This window comes from Dermacentor andersoni, chromosome 8 (genome assembly GCF_023375885.2).
Source record: "Dermacentor andersoni chromosome 8, qqDerAnde1_hic_scaffold, whole genome shotgun sequence".
NCBI classification, from domain to species: domain Eukaryota; kingdom Metazoa; phylum Arthropoda; class Arachnida; order Ixodida; family Ixodidae; genus Dermacentor; species Dermacentor andersoni.
The window spans coordinates 130,372,799-130,400,368 of record NC_092821.1 but is presented as its reverse complement, the minus strand read 5'-3'; the positions used below and the strand labels follow the sequence as shown (position 1 = coordinate 130,400,368).

Genomic DNA, 27,570 nt, shown 5'->3' with positions numbered 1-27,570 from the left:
TACAGCAACATTATTGCTCACATTTGAAAAACGCAGTCGAGCAGGCTCAGCACATTGCCAAATGTGCTTGTTGTATCGGCGCAGGACATACAAAATACCGAAAGTAGAAAGGAGCTCGCGATACAATGATGCTCTAGAACAGGATTTTGAATTCATAAACGAACCAAAATGTTTGGATAAACTTACCTGCCAAATCTACCCGTTCCACTTGTCGAGTCAAGCGGAGGCGGACGTCTGTTAACAGGTGGAAATATCAATCGCACATACACAGGCTGGTTCGCAACGTTGTTTTTTCTGTTGCCAACGAAGTGGCGGCTGCAGATTCTTGAGTTTTTACTTGGTTACCACGGTCCTCCGTGGAGCCTACGCAACACAATTACAGCAGAACAAAAGTGTCGCACTTTCTCATGCGAGCTGCTGTGTTGTGGGGAATGCAAGTAATTCGATTACCCAACAGGTCGAACGGCCCGTATCCAGCGCTCTCGCCTTTCCCATTCATACGATCGCGACGGAAATCGGTGAAACTGAACGTTGTTATTCAGTCCTTCACGTTCATGGCAATTTACAACACAACAGTAGCGTCGATTGCGGCCTTTCTTCGTAGCACGCGGAGCTATCGCGGTTGCCGTCGTTTCCCCCATCAGTCTGAAGACAGAGCCAGCAAGCGCTTTATGGCAGTTCGGCGGCGCGCTTTGCGCAAGACACTCGCAATATGGACCAAAATCTAGTTAAATCGTTGTTTCGCAGTCGCTAGCTACATAGGCAACTTAGCAAGGGGGTCGGGCTTCGCATTACCATAAACATGGAAGGACTCTGGCATTACTCAATTACTGCCTCTTCGCACCGGCAGGTGGCGCTACACGTCTTGCAAAACTCCAGAGTCTGAAGTCTATATGGCTGGTTACAGCGTTCTTGTGGTCGAGTGGTGACCACACTGCGATCAACTCACCGGGCACGAGTCTGGTGGCCGTGCTGTCCACGAGTCCCAACAGGCGGAGGCCGAGGGCCAGGAACATGCCTGGGTTCGCACCTGCCAAGGTGGCCAATGACCTGCTCAGCGGCCTCAGGTCTCTGACTCCGGCGCGCACGTTTAGCATTGACAGACCGGCCATGTTCATGTTGACCAGTGTCCGGTTCAGCGAGCGCGCCTGGGACGCGGTGATGTTCTCGCCAAGAGTCTTCCTAAAGTGTGACCACTCTAGGGAAGGCAGCCAGCGAGTTTTGTTGTACAGGATCATTCGGTACCGCAACTCAAACCAGGCGCGTAAGCTTCCTGCGGGAGGACATTGAAAAAAATTCATCGACGATTACGATATTCCCTAATGTTAAACTTGAGTGTAGCTCTATATGTGTTTTCATTTCACGATATATTGATTGACACAGACAATATGTCTCGTGCGGCACGTTGCAAGCGGAGCGAAGTGTGGCGCGACTGCCTCGCTAATCGGGAGATCGCGAGAGGCAGCGCGTGAGTGACGCGAGGGTGCCATTCACAGCAGCCACCGCAGGCAGACCTACGCTCATGCAGCGCTTCGGTGAACAGACGACGCGCGCTACTGTGGCGCCATCTCGTCCCCATCGTCGTCGCAAAGCCCGTCTTGCGCGGCACTACGCTTTTCTTCTCACGCTTTAGCAATACCCTCCTCCTCCACTTTCCGCCTCACGGTTCCGCTGCGTCCTCCTCCTCTGCTTTCCGCCTCACACTCTCTTCGCTACCGCCTCTTTCATCTACCGCTGCGCTCCGCGTTCACTTTCATTTTTCGCTGTGATCGCTCGCTAGGTTACGAGGGACAACGCCAACGTTCACCGGCGGAACGGGCGCCTAAGAGCTGCGCTCTCAAAAAAAATATTTGTAGCCATGACGCTAGTAGTTGCCTCCGGTATCTCTAGTGCCGCAAATTATGCCCTTTCCGTATTGAATTCCAGTGGTCTGAAGGACACAGTCACTGGGGGGATCGAGGGGTCAAGCGATGTTCTGGGTGTTGTCATAGTCCATCGTATTGTAGAATCTGCCACCTCGTTAGCTCTGGCTGTTCCAGATAGTTGTTAAAGGGCCCCTGAAACAGTTCGGACAAATTTTGTAGACGCGTAGGGTACAGCTAAAGTTAATCATTCGCACCCCAATTTGTGTGAAACGTCTCATGTTAAGAGAGCTACGGACGATTACAAGTTACCCTCCTCCATAGTCATGCATTTTCTCCTCAACTCGTTCGCCGAGTGATCGGGGCTAAGCTCCGCCTTCACTGGCTCTGCGTCATGGTGACACGTCGTGTCGTCGACTTCCGGTTCTCTAGGAGCGAGGGCGCGAAGCCTCTCCAAACTCTCCGCCAGCTGCTTGGCAGACGACCCCAAGCGAGAGCTATCGAAGCAGCGTGCGTTGCGAGCATTCTGTCGCAGCGCCGAACGTGTCTGGTATTTCGGTAACTACAGGCTAGCCGGGCGTTTCGACGGAACGGTGGAGGCATAAACTCATGCTGATCAAGGAACTTTAGCGTAGACGTACGTGAGCTGCCTGATCGGTCTCCATGGTCCAGCCACCCATTGGCGCAGAGCTTAACCACCCAACAAAGAGCTAATAATGCTCTAGCCAAGTGTAAAACATTTTAAACATTTACAAAAACAACGTGTTAACGATTACACTTCTGCGAAAAATGTACACCAGCAGTTACTGCTACCGTGTGGTTGAGCTCTGTGCCACCAGGTGGCTGTACCGTGCAGACCATTCACATTTGCGCTTCTGTTCATCTCGTGAAACAACACGCAAGGGGACACGGCCAAGCCCTGGCCCCTTGAGCTTGCGTTTACCCTAATACTGAACTCGCGAAACGCTACTGTGTTAGTAATCTCCCGGTGTAAAGTGACGGGCGCCAACGCGCAAATCTTGGCGCCGATCGGAAAGCGGCAGTTCGATGCGCAGCCAGTCCGCTTTTCTGCTGCCTTGCAGAGGGACACGATGTCGCAGCTTGACATATTGCCAGTCGCTACGTTTGCAGTACACAACGCAACGAAGTCGAATCATAGTGCTCGCGAAAATACTGAGACCGACTCTGTCCGCGGAGCTCTCGTCAAAATGGAGCACGTTGTAACACAAGCAGACGACGCTTGCTGTGTGCCGGAAGTGCTTAAGTGTAGTGAGAAATTGTTCTTCTGCAGTCTTTTTGTTCCTTTCTTTTTATAGAAACAAATTAACGAACATCATTTGTTCACACTAAAGGTGGAAAAATTATCGATGACGCGCCCTGGGCAGCCAATCGGATAGCTCGCCCACATGACGTCAATTGGGTGATTTATGTCATATGGGTAGGGGCGGCTGAAAATTCCGCCGAGCAGTGTGCTGCGATCGGAAGTGATGTACATATTTAAAACCTTATTATATATTACATGCTTTACGCGGAGCACTTAGATGCGTCAATTAATGATCAGAAGGACCTACTATAACGACTCGGTACGTTTGTAGACAATCGTCAAAATCGTTTCAGGGTACCTTCAAGTTTGTACCCGACAAACAGCGAAGTGGCAAAAAAGAAAGCGTGAGAAGGAAATTTCCCGCCGAGCGGCGGCGATCCATTGCTTCTGTTCGTGGGGCCTCACGAGAATTATTAGAATCATGTCGCCGACAAGCTTCCGTAGCTGTTTGAGCACCCTACCGCATAACAACTGATCTCCGACATGTCCTGAAGCTTTACCCGCCGTGGTTGCTCAGTGGCTATGGTGTTGGGCTACTGAGCACGAGGTCGCGGGATCGAATCTCGGCCAAGCGGCCGCATTTCGATGGGGGCGAAATGCGAAAACACCCGTGTTCTTAGATTTAGGTGCACGTTAAAGAACCCCAGGTGGTCGAAATTTCCGGAGTCCTCCACTACGGCGTGCCTCATAATCAGAAAGTGGTTTCGGCACGTAAAACCACCTAATTTTTTTTGCCCTGAAGCTTTGGCCACACCGCACATGCGACGGGTGTTGCTTATTTCGCTCTGAAAACGTGAATCAAGCAAGAGAAGCACGAGCAACAATGCGGAAGCTACCGCGGACGGCTGCCTCATTTCCAGAGTGCACTTAGCGAGGCCGCCACCAGTGGCGCGTCCGTCGGCGCGCACTACGCGTATACCATGGAGTTTCTCACTATAACACCTAGAGGGAAATCTGGCGCCACCGTCTATGGAAGTTTCATAAGGGGCGCCGTGCCGTCATGGGAATGACGGTATATGTGTCTACGAAGCTTGTGTTCGCTGGTGTTGTAAACGCTTCGTATGAAATGTGGATATGGCTACACAAATAACGCGTTCTTAAAGGGAAACATAAATAAAGCGAAACAATAAATCAGTTTAGGCTAATGAAGCATTGTTTGAGAACCCTGCAGGCAATCATTTAAAAAAATATATAGTTTGATTATTAGATGAGAAAATGAAAGTCCAAGTATCAGTATTTGAATTTCGCGCCGAAACCCCAGCGCCGTTACGTCAGCGTGACGTCAGGGATTCCAAAGTATGTTTTCGCATTTGTGTCGCGTTGGCTGAATAAAGGTTCCAGAAACTTGCCATGTTTAATATTTGCTTCCTTTAGAACACAATGTAGTTAATCTGTACCGCTATATACAATTAGTAGGCCCTAGAAGATGCCATCGATATCCAAGACCTCACAGCCCCCAGGTGCGGGAACTTAAGTAGGCGTCGCCACCCGTATTTCGTTCTTGCGCTTTTTCTGGCTTACCAAACGTCTTATCGTTGTAAGAGTGGTGTTTTTGGTGTTGTAGAACGGTAATTTACTGATGCAGAAGAAATCATTTTTCACTTTAGTGTCCCTTTAAAGTAAAATCTTCATAAATGGATCCACTCACCCAAATTGCATCTTTACTCACCTACAATGCATGACGAAGGGAAGAAAAGAAAGAACAGATGACAACCTGTTTCAAAGCGAGCGCGAATCTTGTCGTCTGTCCTCCAAATTTAGCGGCCCGCTGATACTTCTTACGTATCATATAATTGTATATGCAATAACAAGTTCTTAGTGTTAAACAAAACATGTTTTTGTGTAATAATAAAGCTAAAACATCTTTTACGTGCAGTCCTAGTAGAATAGGAATCATTGTGACAGACGGAACGGTGCTTGTCTGGCTATCCGAGAACGATGCCAATCCGAAGTCACAATATACCGGTATTGCCATGCATACCACAGCGCAGCAGCGCCAGATTTCCCTCTATATAGGTAATGTAGTGAGAAACTCTATGGCGTATACTAACTGTGCGATATAGAGGTGTCGCTGCAGCGGGCGTACCGGGTTCAGGCGTCGGTTCGAGGGTTTTCGAGGCGGGATTGTAGCGTGCGTGAATGTAGGCGATCCAAGTGCAGAGGCCGTCCGCGGGGTACACCGACGCCTGTCGCGGCAACCGCGATCCCACGGTGCAGAACAGAGGAGCCGCTCTTCCGGCAGGTGGCGCAATTGTCTGCACCGCGGTCCGATTCCACTGTCTCGGGTACAAAGGGGCCGAACGTTGGGTCAGTTGATGCTTATGTACGATTTCGAGCATTAAGAAACACGCATAGCAAGACTGGGGCCTGTGTTTGCATACACAGCAGCGTCTTAATTGGCGCGAGCACACGCGTTCATTGGTCTGCAGAGCGCATGATCGAGCGACCCTCTGCGGCAAAACGAACGTGCTAGTCAGGCGTCGCCGCTCGCGCCTAGTGCATATTACATGTGTAGTCGGCCGCAAAAGGCTTAGGGGATACCAGTGTCACGGCGAGTGTCAATTTCTGCTATCCTAGGGGCGACGCTTGTAATTTATGTTTATCATTGTGTATAGCTCTTAAAAGGAGAATAAACACTAAACAAGCTTATACGGGAAAGAATATTTAAAAATTGCATTTTCGTTATTTCGCGGTAATCGGTTGATTATGTTAGGACAGCATATGGAGGTCCAAGCATCATATTTTTTAGGTACCTGCCCAAGTTTTAGCACTTGTATACCTAATATTATGACGTCATGAATTTAAAATTATTTTTCTTGTATTTGAGCCATTGTGGCTCAGTAAGGGTTTTTACTAATTTACTGATGCAGAAGAAATCATTTTTCACTTTAGTGTCCCTTTAAAGTAAAATCTTCATAAATGGATCCACTCACCCAAATTGCATCTTTACTCACCTACAATGCATGACGAAGGGAAGAAAAGAAAGAACAGATGACAACCTGTTTCAAAGCGAGCGCGAATCTTGTCGTCTGTCCTCCAAATTTAGCGGCCCGCTGATACTTCTTACGTATCATATAATTGTATATGCAATAACAAGTTCTTAGTGTTAAACAAAACATGTTTTTGTGTAATAATAAAGCTAAAACATCTTTTACGTGCAGTCCTAGTAGAATAGGAATCATTGTGACAGACGGAACGGTGCTTGTCTGGCTATCCGAGAACGATGCCAATCCGAAGTCACAATATACCGGTATTGCCATGCATACCACAGCGCAGCAGCGCCAGATTTCCCTCTATATAGGTAATGTAGTGAGAAACTCTATGGCGTATACTAACTGTGCGATATAGAGGTGTCGCTGCAGCGGGCGTACCGGGTTCAGGCGTCGGTTCGAGGGTTTTCGAGGCGGGATTGTAGCGTGCGTGAATGTAGGCGATCCAAGTGCAGAGGCCGTCCGCGGGGTACACCGACGCCTGTCGCGGCAACCGCGATCCCACGGTGCAGAACAGAGGAGCCGCTCTTCCGGCAGGTGGCGCAATTGTCTGCACCGCGGTCCGATTCCACTGTCTCGGGTACAAAGGGGCCGAACGTTGGGTCAGTTGATGCTTATGTACGATTTCGAGCATTAAGAAACACGCATAGCAAGACTGGGGCCTGTGTTTGCATACACAGCAGCGTCTTAATTGGCGCGAGCACACGCGTTCATTGGTCTGCAGAGCGCATGATCGAGCGACCCTCTGCGGCAAAACGAACGTGCTAGTCAGGCGTCGCCGCTCGCGCCTAGTGCATATTACATGTGTAGTCGGCCGCAAAAGGCTTAGGGGATACCAGTGTCACGGCGAGTGTCAATTTCTGCTATCCTAGGGGCGACGCTTGTAATTTATGTTTATCATTGTGTATAGCTCTTAAAAGGAGAATAAACACTAAACAAGCTTATACGGGAAAGAATATTTAAAAATTGCATTTTCGTTATTTCGCGGTAATCGGTTGATTATGTTAGGACAGCATATGGAGGTCCAAGCATCATATTTTTTAGGTACCTGCCCAAGTTTTAGCACTTGTATACCTAATATTATGACGTCATGAATTTAAAATTATTTTTCTTGTATTTGAGCCATTGTGGCTCAGTAAGGGTTTTTGAAGGTTGAAAAGTTCAGCGTTTGGCTCTTCTAAAATACAATACATTCACTCTTTACCGACCAACATTAACTATGTCAAAACAGACGCCACAGAAATGTGAAAATTTATGTACCCAGCCTTCACGGGCATCGAGATCTTTTTTCCACAGACCTCGTGTCTGGTTAACTTTTGCGAACTATAGTGTGCAAGATCATCCACATATAATGGAAGCATCTGATCGGGTTGCGGGACACTATCTCTCCAGCGTTTCATTTTTATTTGCTGTGAAAATGCGCCTCATATACGCGGATAAGACGAAATCCCAAAGGAACCGCGACAGTGTGTTGTTATCAGAAGTACGTGTTGACTACATTGATTCACAAAAGTGAATACCCATAGCATTTCTGATCAACGCAAATATTCAGACACAAATCAATGAATGAAACACATTCAAGAAAGAAACCAGGTTAACAAAAATACATTTATGACACTTGCATGACGCAAGCACAAGTGTGCACATTTTTATGCACACTTGTTTAAGTAATTGTTGCTTGTTGGAGTTCTGCAAATTTGTCTACAGTCTCAAATTATGACAATGCACCTACAGCTTGCTAGAAAACTTATTCTGGGCCCTCACGTTGTTGGAAACAAACAAAAAATTATCAGAGGTATTCAGGACATTATCGGCTGCGTACTCTTTGAACGCTGCTGGTTCTTCGGCTCCTGGGCAGCGTCCTCAGAATCTTTATCGCCCTGCACAGAGCCCTCAAAACATTTCCTCAAACATTGCTTCTATGGTGTCAATCCTACAGGTTTCCAAGTTATCGTCGACGGTGGCGTGTTGTTTATGTCTACACAAACACCATTTGCCTCTGGTGTAGCTGGCAAAGTCGCCTCATCCAGGTCTACCGAAACCGGCTTCCTAATGAGCCGAGCAGGAGGCGTCAGTAGCAACTGCGGAAGTTCGGCTTAATGGAATTCTAATTTCGTGTTAACCGACTTTCTTCCCCCCCTTTTTTTTTGGATTGTGCCTATGGGAAGCTAACCAAACATTTCACCAACCAAATCTTTCATTTAATCAGCATATTACTAACACCGTAAAAAAAGAAAAGAAAAGAAACTGCCAGCATGCTTAGCCTGGTTTTTCGGAATCATCGTAGCACACTTCCAATACTGAAAATGGCGGCGTACCGATCACTATAGTAAGACCGCACTTAGAAAACGCGTCCAGCTTGTGGGTCCCCCATAAAGAATGCCTCATTGAGAAAATTGAAGGTATACAGAATAGTGCGGTGAGGTTCGTATTAAAACAATATTCGTCGGGAACTATAGTGTCACACAAATGAAGGCTAGCATTGGAATCAAACCTCTTGGCAGAAAGGGTAAGGAAAACCGGCTAATACACTAACACACTAATACACGTAACTTATAATAACTCTACTCGTATGAATAAATTTAAATATATCAAGCCTCCGCGCAACCTCTCAAGCAGGAAGGATCACAGCTGTAAAATTAGAGAAATTAAACGTCGTACAAATTACATGAAATTATTTCCTCGCCAAAAAAATCTATATCTGAAAGGAACACTTTATTAGTGGTGGACACAGCTGACGGCGTCCATTTTGCTCGACTGATCCAAAATTTGTAATTACCAGAGTTATTCTTGCACTAGCTGTTCTTATGGCATGTATAGCACATTCTGGAGTTGCTCCCCCCTCCCCCGAATGCCTCGTTTTTCATTCACTCTCTTCAACTGTTTGTCTGTTTGCTTAATTTTGTGTTGTTATTATTTGTACCCACTCTACTGCTGTAGTGCTTCGGCGCCGCATGATATGGTGCAAATAAAAATAAATAAAACCACATCCTTCCCCACATTCGTGAACTCGCCTGCCGCGATAGCCCGGTTGCTATGACGAACTTGAGATCGCGGGTTCGATCCCGCACATCCTCAAGAGGAGGAGGAGGAAACAACTTTATTGAATAGTAGGGGAAGGGAAAGGGGGGGGGGGCAGGTCATGGGGGGAGGCTAGGTCGGGGCCCAGGGGCCACAGCTGCGCAGTCCCATCCTGCCAGCCTGGACTGTGATTCTTGGCCTACTACTCAGCATTTTCTCCTATTCCTCAAGTGTTGGGGCTATAGTTTTGGGAGCTCTTTTGGGGGCGGGTGGCGGTCGCATCCCCATAGAATGTGATTCTGTCCAGCCTGAGCTAAGCCGCATAACGTACATGTCGAGACGCTGTCATCCTTCTGGATGGTCGCTAGTCTCCTGAGGATGAGCACACTGCGCGTTTGCGCTCTGCGCAGGGCCACGGCCTGTTGTCTGTTTAGGCCGCCGCATGGAGACGGGTGAATCTGTCGTTCCTCTCTTTGCCGACGGAGGCGATCTTCCTAACTTAGTGAGAGTGTTTCAGGGTTTTCCGGAGAAGGCTGCCCCTCAGCCCTGTTACTAGGTGCGTGGGCTGCGAGGTGGGTGGCTTCGTTCCCGGTGTTGTTTCCCTCTTGGTTGGGTACCCAGAGAAGCCTGATGCTTATCTCCGGCTTTTGTAGTTCTTCTGCCGCGGTTTGGCTTACTTGGCCAGATCTGAAGCTTTCGAACACTGACATTGAGTCCAACACTATTATGAGCGTCCCTGCAACAGCGGTCCCACTAGCAATGGCGGCCTCTTCCGCTTCTACTAGGATGCAGCTCACTGCGATTTTCTCGGTTCGAAGGATCCTCCTCGTTCCATTCACAGCCGCTATCGCATATGTGCCGTTCCCTACAGGCGAGGCGTCCGCATACGGGGCCGGTTTGTATGCTAGAGCCTTCCTGAGGGACTCGGCGCGTGTGCGTCAGCGTTCCTTGTGTTCTCCCATGTTCTTCAAGAGTGGTGGAATGACAATTTTGTTTCTAATCTCTCTCGGAATTTGCACTCTCCTGGTGGTCCCTGTGTGTATGTGGGGGGGGGGGGGGGGGGATTCAGGAATTGCAGGATGTCATGCCCTTGCTGTGTGCGTGACAGCCTCCACCACTGCGCCGCCCTTCGCGCTTCCACGATTTCGGTGATGGTGTCATGGAGTCCTAATTGCATCAGTCTTCCGTTGCTCGCCCATGTAGGGAGTCCGGCGGCTACACTGTAGAATGAAAGCCGTAAAGTGTCTATATCTGCGATTTCTTCTTTCGTAGTTGAAGGAAAGGGCATGTGTATGCTATCCTGCAGACAAAGTAAGCCAGGATTAGCCTGCATGCCTCTTTCTCTTGGAGTCGGAACTTGCGGCCAGTAATACGTCGCAGCAGCCCGATTACTTGGCGAGAGGTGCTCGCCAGTCTCTTCATGGTTTCTTTGCACGCGTTCTTTTTCTTCTAGGAAGAGCCCCAGTACTTTGATGGTGGACATCTGGGGCACTACTTCTCTGTTGCCTACAATTTACAGCGTGGTTTTGATTGCCTGCACTGTTTTATCGGCAATTCTGATTTGTCGGAGGAGCATTTGAGTCCGTTGTCGACCACATGGGCTTGTACCAAGTCGGCTGCTGTTTGCAAATGCTTGCTTAACAGCTTCGGCATTGCCTAGCCTCGACCAAATGGTCACATCGTCCGCATGATGGCATGGCGGATGAGCGGGATCTTGTTAAGTTCTTTGGGTAGATTCCTCATTGCACAGTTGAAAAAAAAAGGGGAGAGTAGTGCACCCTGGGGTGTACTCCTAGCGCCGAGATTGATCAGTGGACTGTTGATACCTTCAATGTTGAAGGTGGCTGTCCGGACGCGAATAAGGGCAATGATGTATCGGTGCGCCCGTGCCCCAACACTCATGTCCGATAGGTTTATGAGTATGGCCAGGTGTCTCACGTTGTCGAAGGCTTTAATTGTGCACATCGAGCCCAATGATCGTGCCCACTGCGCCTGGGATTCCGGTGTCCACAACGGCCCTTTTGAGCACCCAGATGATGTCTTGTGTGGACACAGCTGGCAGAAAGCCAAAGTGGGTGGGCGGGAATAACTGGTTTTCCTCTTTCGGGTGGATGGATGGATGGATGGATGGATGATTGAGGCTCAACCCTTTGAATCGGGCGGCGGCGGCGCGCGCCACCTAGCCTTTAATGGTACTATATGCATGCATACCTATGTATTTACTCCTTTACTTTTGCGTTGATATTATCCACCAATCAGATAGTCTCCGTTTAGTTATTTCTACCTGTTCAATGTCGCGCCATCTCTCGGCGGTGGCTGCACACCCCGCCGTAGCTATGGGAGAGTCCCAGAGGCTCTATTGTGAAATATTAAAATGTCCCGGCAACCTGCGTGCTCGGCGGCAAGCTACTGGAATTTCACCGGAATGTCCCAGTGGGTCTCTAGTATGTATAACCGCGAGTCGTTTTCTAGGATTTTGTTGGTAAGATATATACATATAATTTTCGTGTTGTCCCCATTAAGTTAGGCTGCGGCGGCCGAAAGATGGCACGACGTGCACATGTCCTGACCGGTCGATTAAGGCACCACTGGCCTGTTTGAAGCCCTTGGGTTCAGCGAGAGCAGTGGAAAAGTAAACAAGTCCGCAATAGGGAATAACTGGTAAGAGGCGATTGGAGGATTGGTGGAATAAAAGTAGGGAAACGACAAAAAAACGGAGACGTACAAAAGCACAGTTCGCAATAGGGGATCAGAAAATTTGGTTGTAGGAGTTCATAGCGTTTTTTCTTCTTTTTTTATTGTTTAACCTAAGTAGGACATTAGGCAGTGTAATAGCAAGAGCTTGGTGGCGCAACCCACCGCCCCGTTCCAAAGGGGACACTCATAACATTCATCCACCACCCTGACGTCCTGGCCATGTTTCGATGTGGGTGAAATGCAAAAAAAAAAAGTGGTTCTTGTGCGAATCCCAGATGATCAAAATTATACCGGATTCTCCTACTACGCCGCGTCTTGTAATCGTATCGTGGTTTTGGCACGTAAAAGCCCAGAATTTACATTATTTAAAATTCAGATCGAAAAAGGCGCCAACGCTCAATCGGAGATCGCTATATCGGCGCTTACCTCCTTTCCTGCTGCGCGTAGCCCTGCAACACAGCGGAGGAGCTTCGACTCGACAGGATGGAAATGGCGCCTTCTTTGACCAGGTACAGCACTTGCATGGCGATGACCAGTTGAAGAGTCCGAACGAGGGCATTTCGAGGCCTCGCCGGGAGCAAGAACCGGACCCACGCTGGACGCTGCTTCAGCGTTTGCACAACGGCGGCGTCCTCGGCAGCTATTTGCGGTCCTTCCCACGTTCGGCCAGTGCTTGCAGGCGTTCCTATCGACATTTCAGTCTGCTCAGAGCTGTTCTCTGCCACTATGCCTGTTCGCTCACTGCTTGCTCGTCTTCTTCTTTCTTTCGGACAATTCCGTAGAGCAGGCCGTCGTGTGGCAGTGGCGTAATTGTTGGTGCCTCAAAACATGGATCGTACCCACAGGGGTGTTGGCCACGCTGGGTAGATTGAAAAATGTGCCTAATAAAATATTAAACGGGGTAAAGGCATACATAAAAAACGAAGCATTAGGCAAATCATCATCATCATCATCATCATCATCATCATCATCATCCTATTTTATGTCCACTGCAGGACGAAGGCCCCTCCCTGCCATCTCCAATTACCCATGTCCTGCACCAACCGATTCCAACTAGCACCCGCGAATTTCCTAATTTCGTCACACCACCTAGTCTTCTGCCGTTCTCTACTGCGCTTCCCTTCTCTTGGTACCCATTCTGTAATCCTAATGGCCCAACGGTTATCTAACGTGCGCATTACATGACCTGCCCAGCTCCATTTTTTTCTCTTGATGTCAATTAGAATATCGTCTATACCCGTTTGCTCTCTGATAGAAACCACTCCCTTTCTCTCTTAACGTTAGGCCTAGCTATCTTCGTTCCATCGCTCATTGCGTGGTCCTTAACTTGTTCTCAAGCTTCTTTGTCAGTCTCCAAGTCAGCACTGGTAAAATGCGCTGATTGTACACTTTACTTTTCAATGATAATGATAAGCTTCCAGTCAGGAGCTGGAAATGTCTGCCGTATGCGATCCTACAATTTTTTATTCTTCTATGAATTTCCTTCTCATGATCAGGATTCCCTGTGATTAATTGACTTAGGTAAACGTACTCCTTCACAGACTCTAGAGGCTGACTGGTGATCCTGAAATCTTGTTTCCTAGCCCGGTTGTTCATAATCATCTTTGTCTTCTGCATATTAATATTAACTCCACTCTTACACTCTCCATGTTAAGGTCCTGAATCATTTGTTCTAACTCGTCCGCAGCGTTGCTGAATAGAACAATGTCATCGGCAAACCGAAGGTTGCTGAGGTATTCGCCGTCGATCCTGACTCTTAAGCCTCCCAGTTTCATAGCTTGAATACTTCTTCCAAGCACGCAGTGGGTAGCATGGAGAGATTGGCTCTCCTTGTCTGTCCCCTTTCTTTATAGGTATCTTCCTACTTCTCTTGTGTAGAATTAAGGTAGCTGTGGAATCTCTGTAGATATTTTCCAAGATATTTACGTAAGCGGTCTGTACTCCTTGATTACGTAGTGCCTCTACGACTGCTGGTATCTCTACTGAATCAAATGCTTTTTCATAATTTATGAAAGCCGTGTAGACAAGCAGATTGTACTCTGCGCATTTGTCAATTACCTGATTGATGACATGGATGTTATCCATTGTATAGTATCCCTTCCTGAAGCCTGCCTGTTCCCTTGCTTGACTAAAGTCCAGTGTTGCCCTTATTCTATTGGACATTATCTTGGTGAGTATTTTATATAATACTGGGAGTAAGCTAATGGGCCTAAAGATTTTCAATTCTCTAACGTTTCCCCTTTTGTGTTTTAGTATAATCTTCACATTCTTCCAGTTTTCTGGAACTTTTGCAGCCGACAGACACCTAGTATAGAGAGCCGCCTGTTTACCTAGCATTAGGTATACTCCATCTTTGATTAAATCGACTATTATTGCATCTTCTCCTGCCGCTATTCTCCATTTCATGTCTTGTAAGACCCTTCTGACCTCATCTCTATTTATAGGGGGTGCTTCTGTATCCTGTTCATTACTGTTTCGAATGGAGTTATCCTGAGTCCTCTGGGTACTGTACAGGTCAGTATAAAATTCTTCCGCTGCTTTTACTATACCTTCGAGATTGCTGATGATATTACCCTGCTTATCTTTCAGTGCATACATCTTGGTTTGTCCTATGCCAAGTTTCCTTCTCACTGATTTCAGGCTGCGTCCATTTCTTACGGCTTCTTCATTCTTTCTCACATTATAATTTAGAATGTCACTTATTTTCGCCTTGTTGATCAGTTTTGACAATTTCGCGAAATCTATCTTATCTATTGAGCTGGACACTTTCATGCTTTGTCCATTCTTTATTAGGTTCTTTGTTACTTGGGAGAGCTTGCCTACTAGTTGCCTTGGTGCCTTGCCTTCCACTTCAAATGCTACATCTGAAGCCAGCCAAGTTACGGTTTCATTCATTACCTCTGTCATCTTCATTTCTCTGTTCTAAGGCTGCATATTTGTTTGCAAGTACCAGACTGAATTTGTCTGCTTTTAACCTTACTGCCTCTAGATTGACCTGTTTCTTCTCGACCAATTTTACTCTTTCTCTCTCAAAAATGAGGTGAATCGTAGCCCTTACTAACCTATGCTAACTGTACTTTACCCTACCTATCAATTCTACATCCTGCACTATGCTAGTAAAAATTTATAGAGGGCCTATGCATAAATTTAAGATAAAATGAAAACAAAGTAAAGCGTCCCACAGCCGGTACCCTAGCAGCAAATCCTTCCTGACGCTTCAATGAAATTAGGTATAACAGCAATCATTGACCTTTGGCTTGAGCCTAATTGACAGGCGCCATAGGACAAGATATTTGGTGTACTAAGCGCTAAACCGAGTTTACCAGTTGTAAATAAGAGGAACATTCTGCGGAGAGTGGAGAAGCGGCGGCAAGAAAGAAAAAAATGGTCCAGGTAACTTGGTGAACCTCTCTGGTTCTTTTAGAATCTAATGTAGTCCTTCAGTACTCGTAACCAATTAAATAGATCCTTGTATATACGCTGTCACATCCAATGAAATCATGGTCAGATTGTGTGGACAGGCCGGCCTCGGAACACGTCCTTCGGTTGTTGTTTCGCTACCGGCTTACCAAGCTTAATCTCGTGGTAATAGCGGCGAGCACTTTGCTATCGAAGAAGCATCGTTTACTAAAACAGCTCATAGAGCTTTTGGCATCACTAAGCCTGATGAAGGCACTTTCGTTGAACGCAACACATGCCAGATATAACTCCAGACGACTTCCATTATGAGAACGTTGCGTCGGAACTGAACATCGTGCAAGTTGCTCTCTGGAGACATGGCGAGTTAAAATGCAGGCCCGAAGTGATAGTGATGTCATGTGCTCTTTGCTGTTAGAAAGACATTTTCTCTGCTATCACATCGTCTGCTTATATGGGTCGCGAAAGGTCCATGACGATTTCCGCTGCAAGCTAATATCGGTAGCTATACGCACGCTATCTAATCGCAGCGTCTACAGAGCTTTGCGTCGTATGATGGAAACTCCTCTTCTATGGGACCTTTCTATTCCAACCTTATCGAAGCCGAGAACAATAAGCGGTGACAAAGGCAGGCGTACTGTGCCGCCGGCGAAGTTGCAGGCAGTACAGGCAAGGCTGGGGCATGCATCGTCATGTTCTTTTGGTACTATCAACGAGTCTCAACAATGTACCATTCGTTACCACTCCTGTTTTTATTTTCCCCCTGGTTGTTGTCGATTCTGCTCTCTGGAAGTAGGGTTTCTTATCTAGTTCTTGAAGTAGCCACGATGTTGACGTCACGAAGTTTTCACTTCGTCCTCTTCCTATATGAAGGTCCACATTTTTTCTCATAGCAGTACAGCTGCGGATTTTTACTCCCCCTCCACCTTTTCGCTAGAGAAACCTATGCTGCACACAATTACCATGCTGTATGTATCACTGACGTTCCTTAGGCCACGAAGCCAATGAAAAGGCCGCCTATCGCACTCCCTCGAACGCCGGTACAGAAGTGAAAGCGCAGCACCTGTCAGGGTGTATAGACGCACACGTCCGCACGCCATGGCTACGCCAGGTAGTCGTTCGTCCACGATGTACGGGTTACTCCTGCTCGGTTTCATCGCCACTTTCCACGTGACTCCGGCGACTGCAGCGGAAAAGCCACCAGGCCAGGGTGAGTACGGTGCTGACTTACAAAACTATATCAAAAATTGAAAGTTTGGCGAGTGGGTAGCTCGATGAAATCGACGATGGTAACACGGCGTAGCATCACATGTTGGGCAAGTTGGTGGTGCATTCTTCCGAACACTGCGAAAAATGCGTGGAAGAGAAGGCGTCACTTGACTGTGAACTTTTGTCGTGTATATTTTCTTCCGGCTGCCAGAAACTATGTGGGACAGCGTTGCGGGAATAAGTGCTGTCACAGTTCAGAGCCGCATGAATCGTCGAGGCCAGCTTTTTGGCTCGTATTATTTGTTCTTATGTGCTCGGATATTAAGGAAAAAGCGAGAGTGCTTCGATGTAGCGCCAAATTCGGCGTAAAATAATTGTACTCTTCGACCAGATGAACAAGACGCTCTTTAGAAACCACGCACACTTAATTTTCTTGTTAAAAAGAACTGCAGTACTAAGCGAGAGAAGAAGCAGTCGTAGAGGTAGCAGGCCTCCTTTCACTCCGTGCCGGACAAGATTTCGCAGCACTGCCTTAAGCTAAACCGCGAAAGTGTGGAATTAATTTTTGAAAGCAGTGTTAACGTAATATACGTATAATCCGACTCACTGCTTATCCTTCATCTAAATTCCCCTGCATACCAATAGAAAAATGATGGAAATACGCGCAAAGCTAATTCTTACTTCCAGCAAAGACAACCCGCTTCATTATTTGTCTATAATTCTACGCTTTCTTGCAGGTCTGCAGTGTGATGGATGCGTGGCGATACTGCAAGGCAAGTTCCACAGTCAGCCTTCATTTCGGTGTTATGACTAGAGCAATTTCTATCGAAGAAAAAACGAAACGGGGGGAAGTAGCCTTGCATAGTTATTTCATTCATTCATTCATTCATTCATTCATTCATTCATTCATTCATTCATTCATTGTATTTACTAACCATGGAGAGAAAACAGGGAAGGCAGCTTATACGCCACTGTTCGTGGCTCCGCCCAGCGAGGACAGGACGTAGAGCATAGTGCTATCAGGTAATTGCAAAGAACAATTCGCATGATTTAGGGCTCATCTTGTCCCCAAGCAATGACCGTCCCCTCTAAGCGTGCATTTCCTTTCCTTAACGCTGCGTGTCCGGTACTTTCAGGTTACGAACGACATGCGTGTGACATAACGCTCTTGGCAATAGCGAGCGAAGGGTGTTGAAGATACACCCTAGTAAAGGGCGTAAAAGTTTTCGAACGTGTGGTGGAACACCTTCGTGTGGTGGACGTATTACTTTTCGTTTTCGTTTGGAAGACACACAAAAAACGTGTGGTGGAATGGACACCACGAAGTAGACAGAATTCGTACTGGGGTTGGATTCCTTGTGACGTTTAAAGACTTTCTTAGGATTATGAGATACCGTAGTATTTGCGACACCACTGCCAATTCTATAGTGGACATCGTCTTCCTACTTTATTTGCACACTGCTGTTGATTAAATGACTCATTGAGGTATTGAACTAAGGTGATTAATGGACAAATAGAAAGTAACGGCCACCAGGAGAAAACAGTTAGAAAAGTGAAAGGTTAACAACCCCTTCGAGGAGGACAGTCCTGCTGGATGCATTACGTCGTAATCGACTTTCACCACTAGACAATGCAAATGCAGATTCGTGACATGAAACGCGTTGTTTCTCACTATAAAGGACACTAAATTAAGGGCTGCACTAAATTAGTTCATAATCGTTCAAGCATTCTTCCTTGAATCTATTTTCATATATTCGGCCGGAAACGCTCGGTTATTCGAAGAAAATGAAGGTCAAAGTACAGTGGTTTGAAATTCACGTGGGAACGGCAACACCGGTACGTGAGAGAGGCGCCCACTGTGCGTTGACGCGCGTCCTGCAGGACCTTTAATGAAGTTTACTCAATCCACTCTTACGCAATGGAATTTAAAAAGTAAATTTTCGTATTTGGCGTGTTTCTGTGTAGAAAAGGTTAGCAAGACGCACTTGTTGAGTATTTGGTTTCTTTAGAACGCAATGTGATCATTTTATTTATTGAAAAAAAATGTTGATTAGTCACGAGCACCGAGTTATCCCGAACGCACACTGCCCAAAGTCATGACGTCATGAGCAGCTGATGCGGAAATTTCAATATGGCGTCGCCATCCATCTCTCGACCGGTATTTGTGAGGCCGAAAGTTCAGACGCAAAATTACAGTTTCAGTAATACCGCTATGTAAAAAAAAAGTTAAATTTGAAATTTCTATTCAGTCTGGAAAGGCTTTTCGATCCCCGCTAATGAAGTTCTCCCTCCGCGTTCAGACGCTCTTGAACAGAGCTTCATAAAGCTGTAAGCGGTTGAAAAAAAAAACAAAAACATTGGAAACTTCGGGAAAAAAACTTTTTTTGTTCAACGGGATAAAATTTTTAAAAAAGAAAAGAAAAAGAGGGCTTCCCCGCAGAATTCTTCTGCTGCGACGCGACTCCTTTCAACGTATCTAGAAGTTTGGTCAAAAGAAGGAGTTTGTGGAGTCTGCGAAGCACCTGGATCCAACCACGTGGTGGCAAGGACTTCGCTTCAACCAACCCTTGAGCCCCTTCGCCTGTCGCGTACTGCAGATTCCCTCTTCTTCTGCGGCATATGAACTAAACTGGTCCGAGTTTGGAAACGTGCACACCACGCTACGCAACAGGCTCGCAGGGGATCGCTTGGAGAACTTGTGTACGTGCACTCGAACCTCAATGTCCGGAAGGCGTCGTTCGCTGCAAAGTGAAGCGTTGACGCATCAAGCGGAAATTAATCGCACACAGATTGATACAAACGTCGCTCTTGACGCTTTGATGCAAAATTGATGCGTTGACATGAAATCGTGCCTATATTTTGAACCCGGAAGCTCTGCTGGGAGTTTTGTGATGCAACGATGTAACAATGATATTCTTTTCGGCGTTAGAGAAATGAATGTGTCGGGTTTTTCATAGCTCTGTGCGCAATCGTCTTTTCTTCCATTTTCCGTATTTAATAAAAGAAAACATGAAAGAAACAAGTTTATTACACGCCCCTCAAAATTTCACGAAATTTTACATCTCTAGAGCTCCACCCCAAGCTGTCGGCGAGCCAAGGTCGCAAGCGACTAGTGGACGGTGCGCTGAAAGGCCTGTGCAACGCGGACAACTTCGTCGTCTACAGGCACAGCCCTCCGAAGATGCTCAAGGCCTGCAACTTTATTCTCGGTGAGTGAATTAAGGGAGCAGGCTGAGACAGTCGCTGCATACATGTAGTATACGAGCAACGTTCGGAGCAGTGACATCATACAAGCCCGATAGCGCCCCCTTACCAAGAACTCTAACAGCCACAGTTATAAAACTGAAAACACCAACGGCGGGATATAATTTTTCAATTTATTTGTTTGGCACACCAGCATTCAGACCACATCGGGTTGTTAAGGCTAGATTGCGTGCTGGCTGCAACTGGGACGAGTTTCAGTGTTGAGGGAAAGAGATAAATGAGAAGGCCGGGCCAACCTATACCATGCCGCCTATTCAAATACGTGTAAAACGCAGAAACGCTTGTCTGAGACAACCACTAAGTCAATTTTAAGGAAATTTGCTGCATTTGAGAGAAAAAGTTAAGTTATAGCGACTGCTGGAAGCGTAATTTCAATTTAGGGCCTGAATTTCCTTAAAAGAAAAATTCAAAAATGGGCATGTTCGAGAAAATAAAATACAAGTAGAAAGTGTACAAATGCATAGTGCTGTACCAAGAACAGATAACGCAGTTACGTGAACTGCATCTGTTAGAAAATCCAAAGCGGACAAATTTGATACATCTATTTATATATTACGTGAATTCGTTGCATTGTTTATAAGGGTGTTGCAAAAATCCCATTCACATATTAGTGCTATACTTGAGAGCCATGTAGAGCACATCAATTTTGCCTGTCTTAGATGCACTGTTAGATAGATGTACAGAATTGTCATATTTCTTATTGATGAGTTAGAGTTGTAAACTTCCTATAGTTTCATTTAATGAAAATTTGGGATTGTCAACAATTCTATTAAAGCATTGACATTCTAAATAAAAAAATTCGCTACCAACAGTTACAAGGTTTTAACATTTTATTTTAAATGCAACAAGCCTAATCAACTTTGGTGCAGTGGTAGCCGAGAAAAACGATTTCTCCTTTCCCGTGTACGAGGGTGAATCAGAAAGTTCTTGCCCCTATTTTTTATTAGCCAGAATAAGGTACATACAGGTCATTACAAATTTACGTACTACTTACTCTGCGAACCATACACTATTTTTCCACATTGTCCCACACCAGTTCAGACACTTGTCCCATCGCAGCACTAAATTTGAGATGCCGCTGTCTTCAGTCAGCGACGCACGCGGCCTCCCCGAACGCTCATTGTCATGCAAGTCTTCACGGCCTTTTGCGAACTCACAATACCACCACCACGTCACACTTCCCAAACCGAGACGCCGTTCCCCATACGTGGGCTGCATTCCCCTGTGGATTTCGACGTTCGTCCCTTGCGCCATAGAAAACGAATACGAATCGCACTTCGTAGCTCGTACGCCGTGCACGTGTGAAGCACAACCGCCATCTTCGGATGGGTGGATGGATGGATGTTATGAGCGTCCCCTATGGAACAGGGCGGTAGGTTGCGTCACCAAGCTCGGTGGGTTGCGCCACCAAGATCTTAAACAACTGACAGCAGCGCCGTGCTGCGGAGCTACCGCCAGATAAGGCCGGGCCGGCACAAGAAAGGTCCACCGCTGGGAATGGATACGTTGACTTCGCGTATACAACCGTAGTCTGGTTAAAAAAAATATGGGTAAGGACTTTCTCATTCGCCCTCGAACTTAGATATAGGAGCCCGAAAGCCAAACATTCCGCTTAATCAAAACGCATATCCGGTTTGCTGCCCTGCATGGTGAAGGGCATAAAGGTGAGAAATAGGGAGAGGTAGAGAGAGCGCTAGTGCGCACGCGTGCAGGTGCATGCACACCCAGTCTAGAAACAGCCGCGTACGGACTTGTCGACTTGAGGAACTGCAGTATGCGTGTACGCTAGCACATAGTCCGAGTGCTGCAACAAAACAGCTACAGCTGCAGGAACACTCCCATTGCATCCTGTGGCATCGACGCACACGGCCACGATTCAAAAATCCTTGCTTCAGAAATAAAAAAGAAAAATTGGGCGAATATAGAGCAGGACCCTTCGCTGCGTTGGGACAGGGCAAGCAAGTGGTTTGGGTTGATGCACTCCACGATTAGCCGTTTTTACGGAGTTCTTACCAGCATCGCCATAGATCAAAGTTGGCTGCCTTCTTTCACCGCAGACAACTACCGGGACGAGCTGACGTCGAGTCTCCACAACTTCTACAAGAAGTACAAGGTGAAGGACAACCTCAAGCTACAGGCCGAGTTCTGTGATGAGACCATCAAGGTGTGCCCGCCGGGTATGCGGGACACAGACATCAGGGTAAGCAGCTAGCTGCTAGGATGGCGCATCCGACTTCAGTATTTCCAAGCTTTTCATCTGGATAACTACGCATACAAGCAAGCCAATACAGTACTAATAAGCTGGAGCTCCAGAATTATTAGCACTAATAAGAAGTTGCTCTGAAAACTGTTTCTTGGAAAAAAAAAAGGTGGGGGAGGGGAAATATTTGGCTAATGCATCAGGACTCCAGCGATGAAAGGTTAGGATGAAGAGTAGTTGGAAAATATGTAAGAAATATGGGTGGGGGGGGGGGGGGCAAGTGAACTGCTAGAGGGCATCCCACATCATTCTGGTTAGTCTTATGCAGATGAAGCACGACTTTTGATTAAAGTTGTAAATTAGTTTCGAGGGCATCTACGAGTAAGTAAGAGAGTATGTCTGCCTATGGTAAAGCATACACGAACTTGAAACAACGTAATGCACGCTTTGGCATTCACATAGGCGCCAAAATCAGGTAAATTTTGAAAGGCTATTCATGTTGCTTAGAAGTCCTCTTCTGAGAAAAGTTGGTGAGTGCGTCATGCCGTCTTGGGTGCATCTTTAAAAGGACCTTGCCAGTCTCTTTCATCATAACAGCATCCAAGTTATACCTGGGGGTTCTAAAAGTGGTGTCCACGACGCGGTTGCTGCGAACGGTTTTTCTTTCATTTCTTCTTTCACAGCCTAGACACAGCCTGAAATATAATGATGCATTTCAAACTACCACGTCTGAAAAATTTGCTAAACATTCAAAATTCCAGGATGCGTGTGCAAGCCAGGAAGCAACTGAGCTTTTCCAGATTTTGCTTAACATAAAATATCCAAATCATAGAGTTTCTCACTATAACACCTAGAGGGGAATTTGGCACCACCGTCTAAGGGAGTTTCTCAAGGGGCGCCGTGCCGTCACGGGAATGACGGCATATGTGTCTGCAAGGCTTGTGTTGGCTGGTGTTGTAAGAGGCTTCGTCTAAAACGTGGATATGGCTACACAAATAACGTGTTCTTAAAGTAAAATCTTCATAAAATGTTTCCATTCATGCATGCCACATCTTTAGTCACCTACAATGCATGACCAAGCGAATAAAAGCAAGAACACACGACAAACTGTTTCAAAGCGAGCGCGAATCTTGTCTGTCCTCCAAGTTTAGCGGCCCGCTGATACTTTTTACTTATCATATAATTCTACATGCAATAACAAGTCCTCATAGTTAAAGAAAACATGTTTTTCTGTAATAATAAAGCTAAAACAAGTTTTTACGTGCTGTTCTAGTAGAAAATCAATCATTTTGACAGACAGAACGGCACGGAACGGTGCTTGCCTGGCTCTCCGAGGAACGATGCCAATCCGAAGTCACAATATACCGGCATTCCCATGCATACCACAGCGTAGCAGCGCCAGATTTCTCTCTAGGTAATATAATGAGAAACACTATGATCCAAATAGCACCATAAAACCTGTGACGTTGCAGTGACATGTGGTTAGCGCAGCCTGGGCCTAACTTGAGAAGTTTAGCTGTTCTCCACACTAAAAAAGTCATTTGAAATTGTGATCTCTGCCATTTTAGATGGTTAAGTCTTTGGTTGCAGTAATGCAACTGTATTAGGATGAATCATGCGCGCAGCACAACTAAAATGAACAAATCATAAGTTATGTAATATTTCGCATTCATTCCAGATGAACCCCGTTGGAATGAGCATCGATGAAGCCAACGAGAAGCTAGCTGAAGGCTTCGATTTAAAGCAAGAGACTGTTATTGAAGGTGATAATAAATGGGATGAGCTATGATAGCCTCTCACATCAGCCTCAGTAAAGCAGTGGGCACTCAGCCGTTGCTCCACCATACAGCAGGAAGAAACAGCTCAAGCATACTAACCCAAAATATGAAGTTCTAGTGTCCCTCTCACCTTGCTGTTTCATGAAGTCATTTCCCATTATAAAAGTTACAAGACACATGACAATACTTTTCGTTTGCCCAAATTCCATTGGACAATATTGCACAATAATGACTCATTCACAAGTTGAGCAACTTTGTGAACACACTGCAACTGCAGAATTGATTAAGTAAGTGCTGAAGGTACAAGACGGGCACCCCCAGACTAGCACCATTTTCGGGAGATCTGCAAGCAAACTTAAAGAGAACTCCATCAGCATTCCACATATCATTTTCACATAGATTCCCTCAAGCAGAGTGGGATGCACCTGTGAGGAACTTGTTTATTTCATCGCTGAATATGGGAATGAATATCTAAGAACTAGTGCTAGTCTCAACATTCCACTACTATTTTTCATAGCTGTGTACTTAAAATCATTCCAGTGCTAGTTAATCTGCCACACTGGCAGCACCTTCAAACACTAGCAGCGCTCATCCACAATATCATTCCCATTGTATGCTTTGTATACACATTGTGTGTACCAGGATGTATGCTGTTCTTATGCACACATGCATGAGCGACGTGCATGTGCACACAATGTAGCTGACCGTAAGGCGTGGGTTCTCTGCCCATTGCAGCTGTAGCAAAGAGTTTGCTGCAACTGTAATCGACATTATGGCATACTGTACAAAAACAGTACCACCACCTAGCGGCCGTGCCCACTTCGACAGACCTCAAACTGCAGCTGCAAAAGGGCTTTGCCTACAAGTTTACTCGTAACAGAGGCGAGTATTCTTGTACTATACTTGAATTACAATCTGAAGCTCTCATGTCTGCACTTTGGGTAAGTCGTACTTTATGTAGCTCAATTATAGGAGTTGGGCTATAGTTGGTGCTTATTACAAGCTTGAGATCATTAACTAGCGCAAGAAAGGCAACGGAAGACAGAAGCACACAGGACAGAACTCTAGGTCGTTTGCTAGATTCTGTCCTGTGTGCTTCTCGCTGTCCGATGATGAATGATGCCTCAAGTTCGTACTTCATTAATTTTCTAATGCAATTTACTTTGAAGAATCTAATTACAGTTCGATAATACACTTGCAGTTTGTGGAGAGCCTAGAAGAATGAGGAAGTATGCTGCACTTTCGTACATGTGCATGCACGACATCAGTCGCTTGTGGCGGTGGTGCTTGTATAATGTCAGCCACAGCTCCTCTGTGCATCCGCTTTCACAGGGTGGAATGGAGGCGTTTCTTTTTTGCAATTTTGAAGACACTTGCAGCATGTAGAACACAGCAATTAGCATTTATAAATTCATGCTGAACATCCAAAGAAGAAATAATGCTGTTGCCGCAATACGGTCATCAACTTGGACACTGCCATGCTGCTGTTGTTACTCAACTATTCAATTTACACAAACACGTTTGTACACTTAGAATTGCTTTGCGGACCCTCAAACAATGTTAGATAATGCTGCAAGATGCACCTGTAAAATGTTTTGCAGCACACAGATTCCCATAGTGTGCGGGGCCAGAAGAATTTTTTTTTTTCTCCAAAACAGATCCAAAGAATGGTGAAGTATCTACACAAAGAAGAAAAAGAAGCAAGGTTTATTCAGATACATTAGCATCAGCCGATAACACAGGACAATGGAACCAAAAATGCTGCACTTGTCTCCATGCTTGCTCTTTCTCCCACAGCCATTGACACATGGCTCATTTGAAGACTACAGATGCCCGCATTTCAGTTGCCGGTCAGTACTGCTGCTGCAGGAGCCATTCACAAAGCTCTGGCAGGGTGGCACCAATAGGTCTAACATTACACAATGTCATATGCACCAAAAAGGAGCTCTTTTGTAGCTAAAAGCAAGCCCAAGATGTGCAAACAGTAGTGCAAAGAAATAACCTATTTTGTGCATCACCCAATACCACCTTAAGACTTCTCTGGCTGTGGTCTTGTACAACTGTCACACCAGGCACGTCAAGAAAAGCATTTAGACATTTACAGATACATCATTGCTTTTAAATAGATAACTGCATTCTTAAGAGATGCATCTGTGTGATAGGACTTCGCTGCGTAAACAGCAACACACAAGTGCATAGCCAGCAGTACCGTTTGTGCTGCCTACTGATAAACACCAGTGCCATGGGTGAGGGCGTTGCAAAGAGCGATGTTCCATGTTCAAGGCACATCCATATTGTGAAGGATGCAAGTTGTGCTTGCTGCATGCAGTGGTTTTACCTAGGGCCATGGATGCACCTAACATGCAGCTAAAAGCACCAGCTGCTGGCAAATGCTCTGTCAGTATTAGCTGCCCATGCCCTGCAGCATGTTGTGCACGTGACCGGTACTTGTGTCTTTCACAATATGAGCCCAACCACGGGGGGTACTACTGGCCACGAGCTGGTGTCTTGCTTATATTAACAGTTGGCAGCAGTGTGCATGAAAAGCCAAATGTTATCACTTGGCTTGCTTCAGGGCATGAGCAATATTCGTCACATGCTGATGGTTCTCTGGCAATGGAAGCTCCCACAGTACAACTGTTAAAGATAAGCCACGTGGGCGGGCCTCTCAAGAATGAAGAATCTTTTGCGGGTGCAAAAACAAAAGGATGAGTGATGCTACATTTGATGAGTTAGGTGCTAGGAAATCGTGCCACAGTTTCAGAGCTGCCAAAATCACTGTGGTAAAACATGGATACTTTTCTTGTAATGCTGCCTAGATGTGTGTGTGTGTGTGCATGTATTTAAATAGCCCAAACTTGCGTAAAAATGGATTTTGCACCTTATTGTATAATGCACAATTCATCTGAGCATAATGCAGAATAAACAAAAAAAAGGTAGCCAGCACATGCACAGGATATTTCATAAGAAAAATAAAATAACATAAAGGACATACCTTCGGCTATATGAAACTGTCCATAAAGTGTGACTAGCTGCTCCAAAGTTCAGGTTTCTAATGCACTGAGCACTACATTATGTTGAAGCAATAAACCCTGTGCTCAAGAGCATGTGTCCTACCATTTTAAGTATGTGTAACACTGCTTTAACTTCGAGGGGCAGTGAATCTCAAGATATCCTTGTGGAAAGGTCATAAAGCTTATGACAGCACATCATACAAGGGTACTCATTTGTTAAGTGGATCACCAGGTTATCACTATGCAGCAAATTACGTCCATGGCTGCAGAATGAACTGCAGTGTTTTGCACTCATTTTGACAGTATATCACCATCCACTGTCAACCTCGATACACAGGCAAGCTTAAGAAAACGTGTTGATCATGATAAGAAAGCTGGGGCAGGAAGTTTTGAGATTAGCAATTTAGTCATTTAAGCCCAGCTGAATACTGCTAAGCTGAGAACTTTAAAAGATGAAGCTGCTGTTTTTTTTATGGCTGGATGCTCATGCAGTGATGCAGGACCTAGCACAATGTACACAAGCATTAAGACTAATCAAAATGTTTGTTCCGCAACAAGTTTTGCAAAATCTTCTGCGCCACAACAGTTACTACAAAACTATTACGTAATTAAAATAGCAATAAAGTCTGTTATACTCTGAGTGGCCGCAAACAAGAAGGAACACGCGAAAGAATGCACACATGAACAATGAGCTGAAAGTAAACATCTTTAGTTCCATGCCGGAAGCTTGCCACTACTCATTAGCAGTTACGCAAAGCTTTTAATAGCAAGATAACAGTTGTCACCACAAATAA

General features: G+C 45.9%; 2 protein-coding genes across 2 annotated transcripts in view; one reads left to right on the top strand and one right to left on the bottom strand.

The window, feature by feature from the left end:
• LOC126526017 (uncharacterized) overlaps positions 1 to 12,671 on the bottom strand; it is a 28,898-nt gene extending 16,227 nt beyond the window's left edge. The window contains exons 1-2 of the mRNA XM_055067782.2: positions 12,321 to 12,671; positions 950 to 1,273 (exon numbers count right to left, since the gene is read on the bottom strand). Coding sequence (XP_054923757.1) covers positions 950 to 1,273; positions 12,321 to 12,453 — 457 coding nt within the window. The 5' untranslated portion in view covers positions 12,454 to 12,671. The remainder of the gene's footprint in view (positions 1 to 949; positions 1,274 to 12,320) is intronic.
• A 3,570-nt stretch (positions 12,672 to 16,241) lies between these two features.
• Positions 16,242 to 23,775, top strand: LOC126525662 (uncharacterized). The gene is made up of 5 exons (XM_050173574.3): positions 16,242 to 16,521; positions 17,258 to 17,293; positions 19,589 to 19,729; positions 21,842 to 21,984; positions 23,663 to 23,775. Exons 1-5 carry the CDS (start codon positions 16,410 to 16,412, stop codon positions 23,771 to 23,773), a joined length of 543 nt encoding a protein of 180 aa, XP_050029531.1. The 5' UTR covers positions 16,242 to 16,409; the 3' UTR covers positions 23,774 to 23,775.
• The last annotated feature ends 3,795 nt before the right edge of the window (positions 23,776 to 27,570 follow it).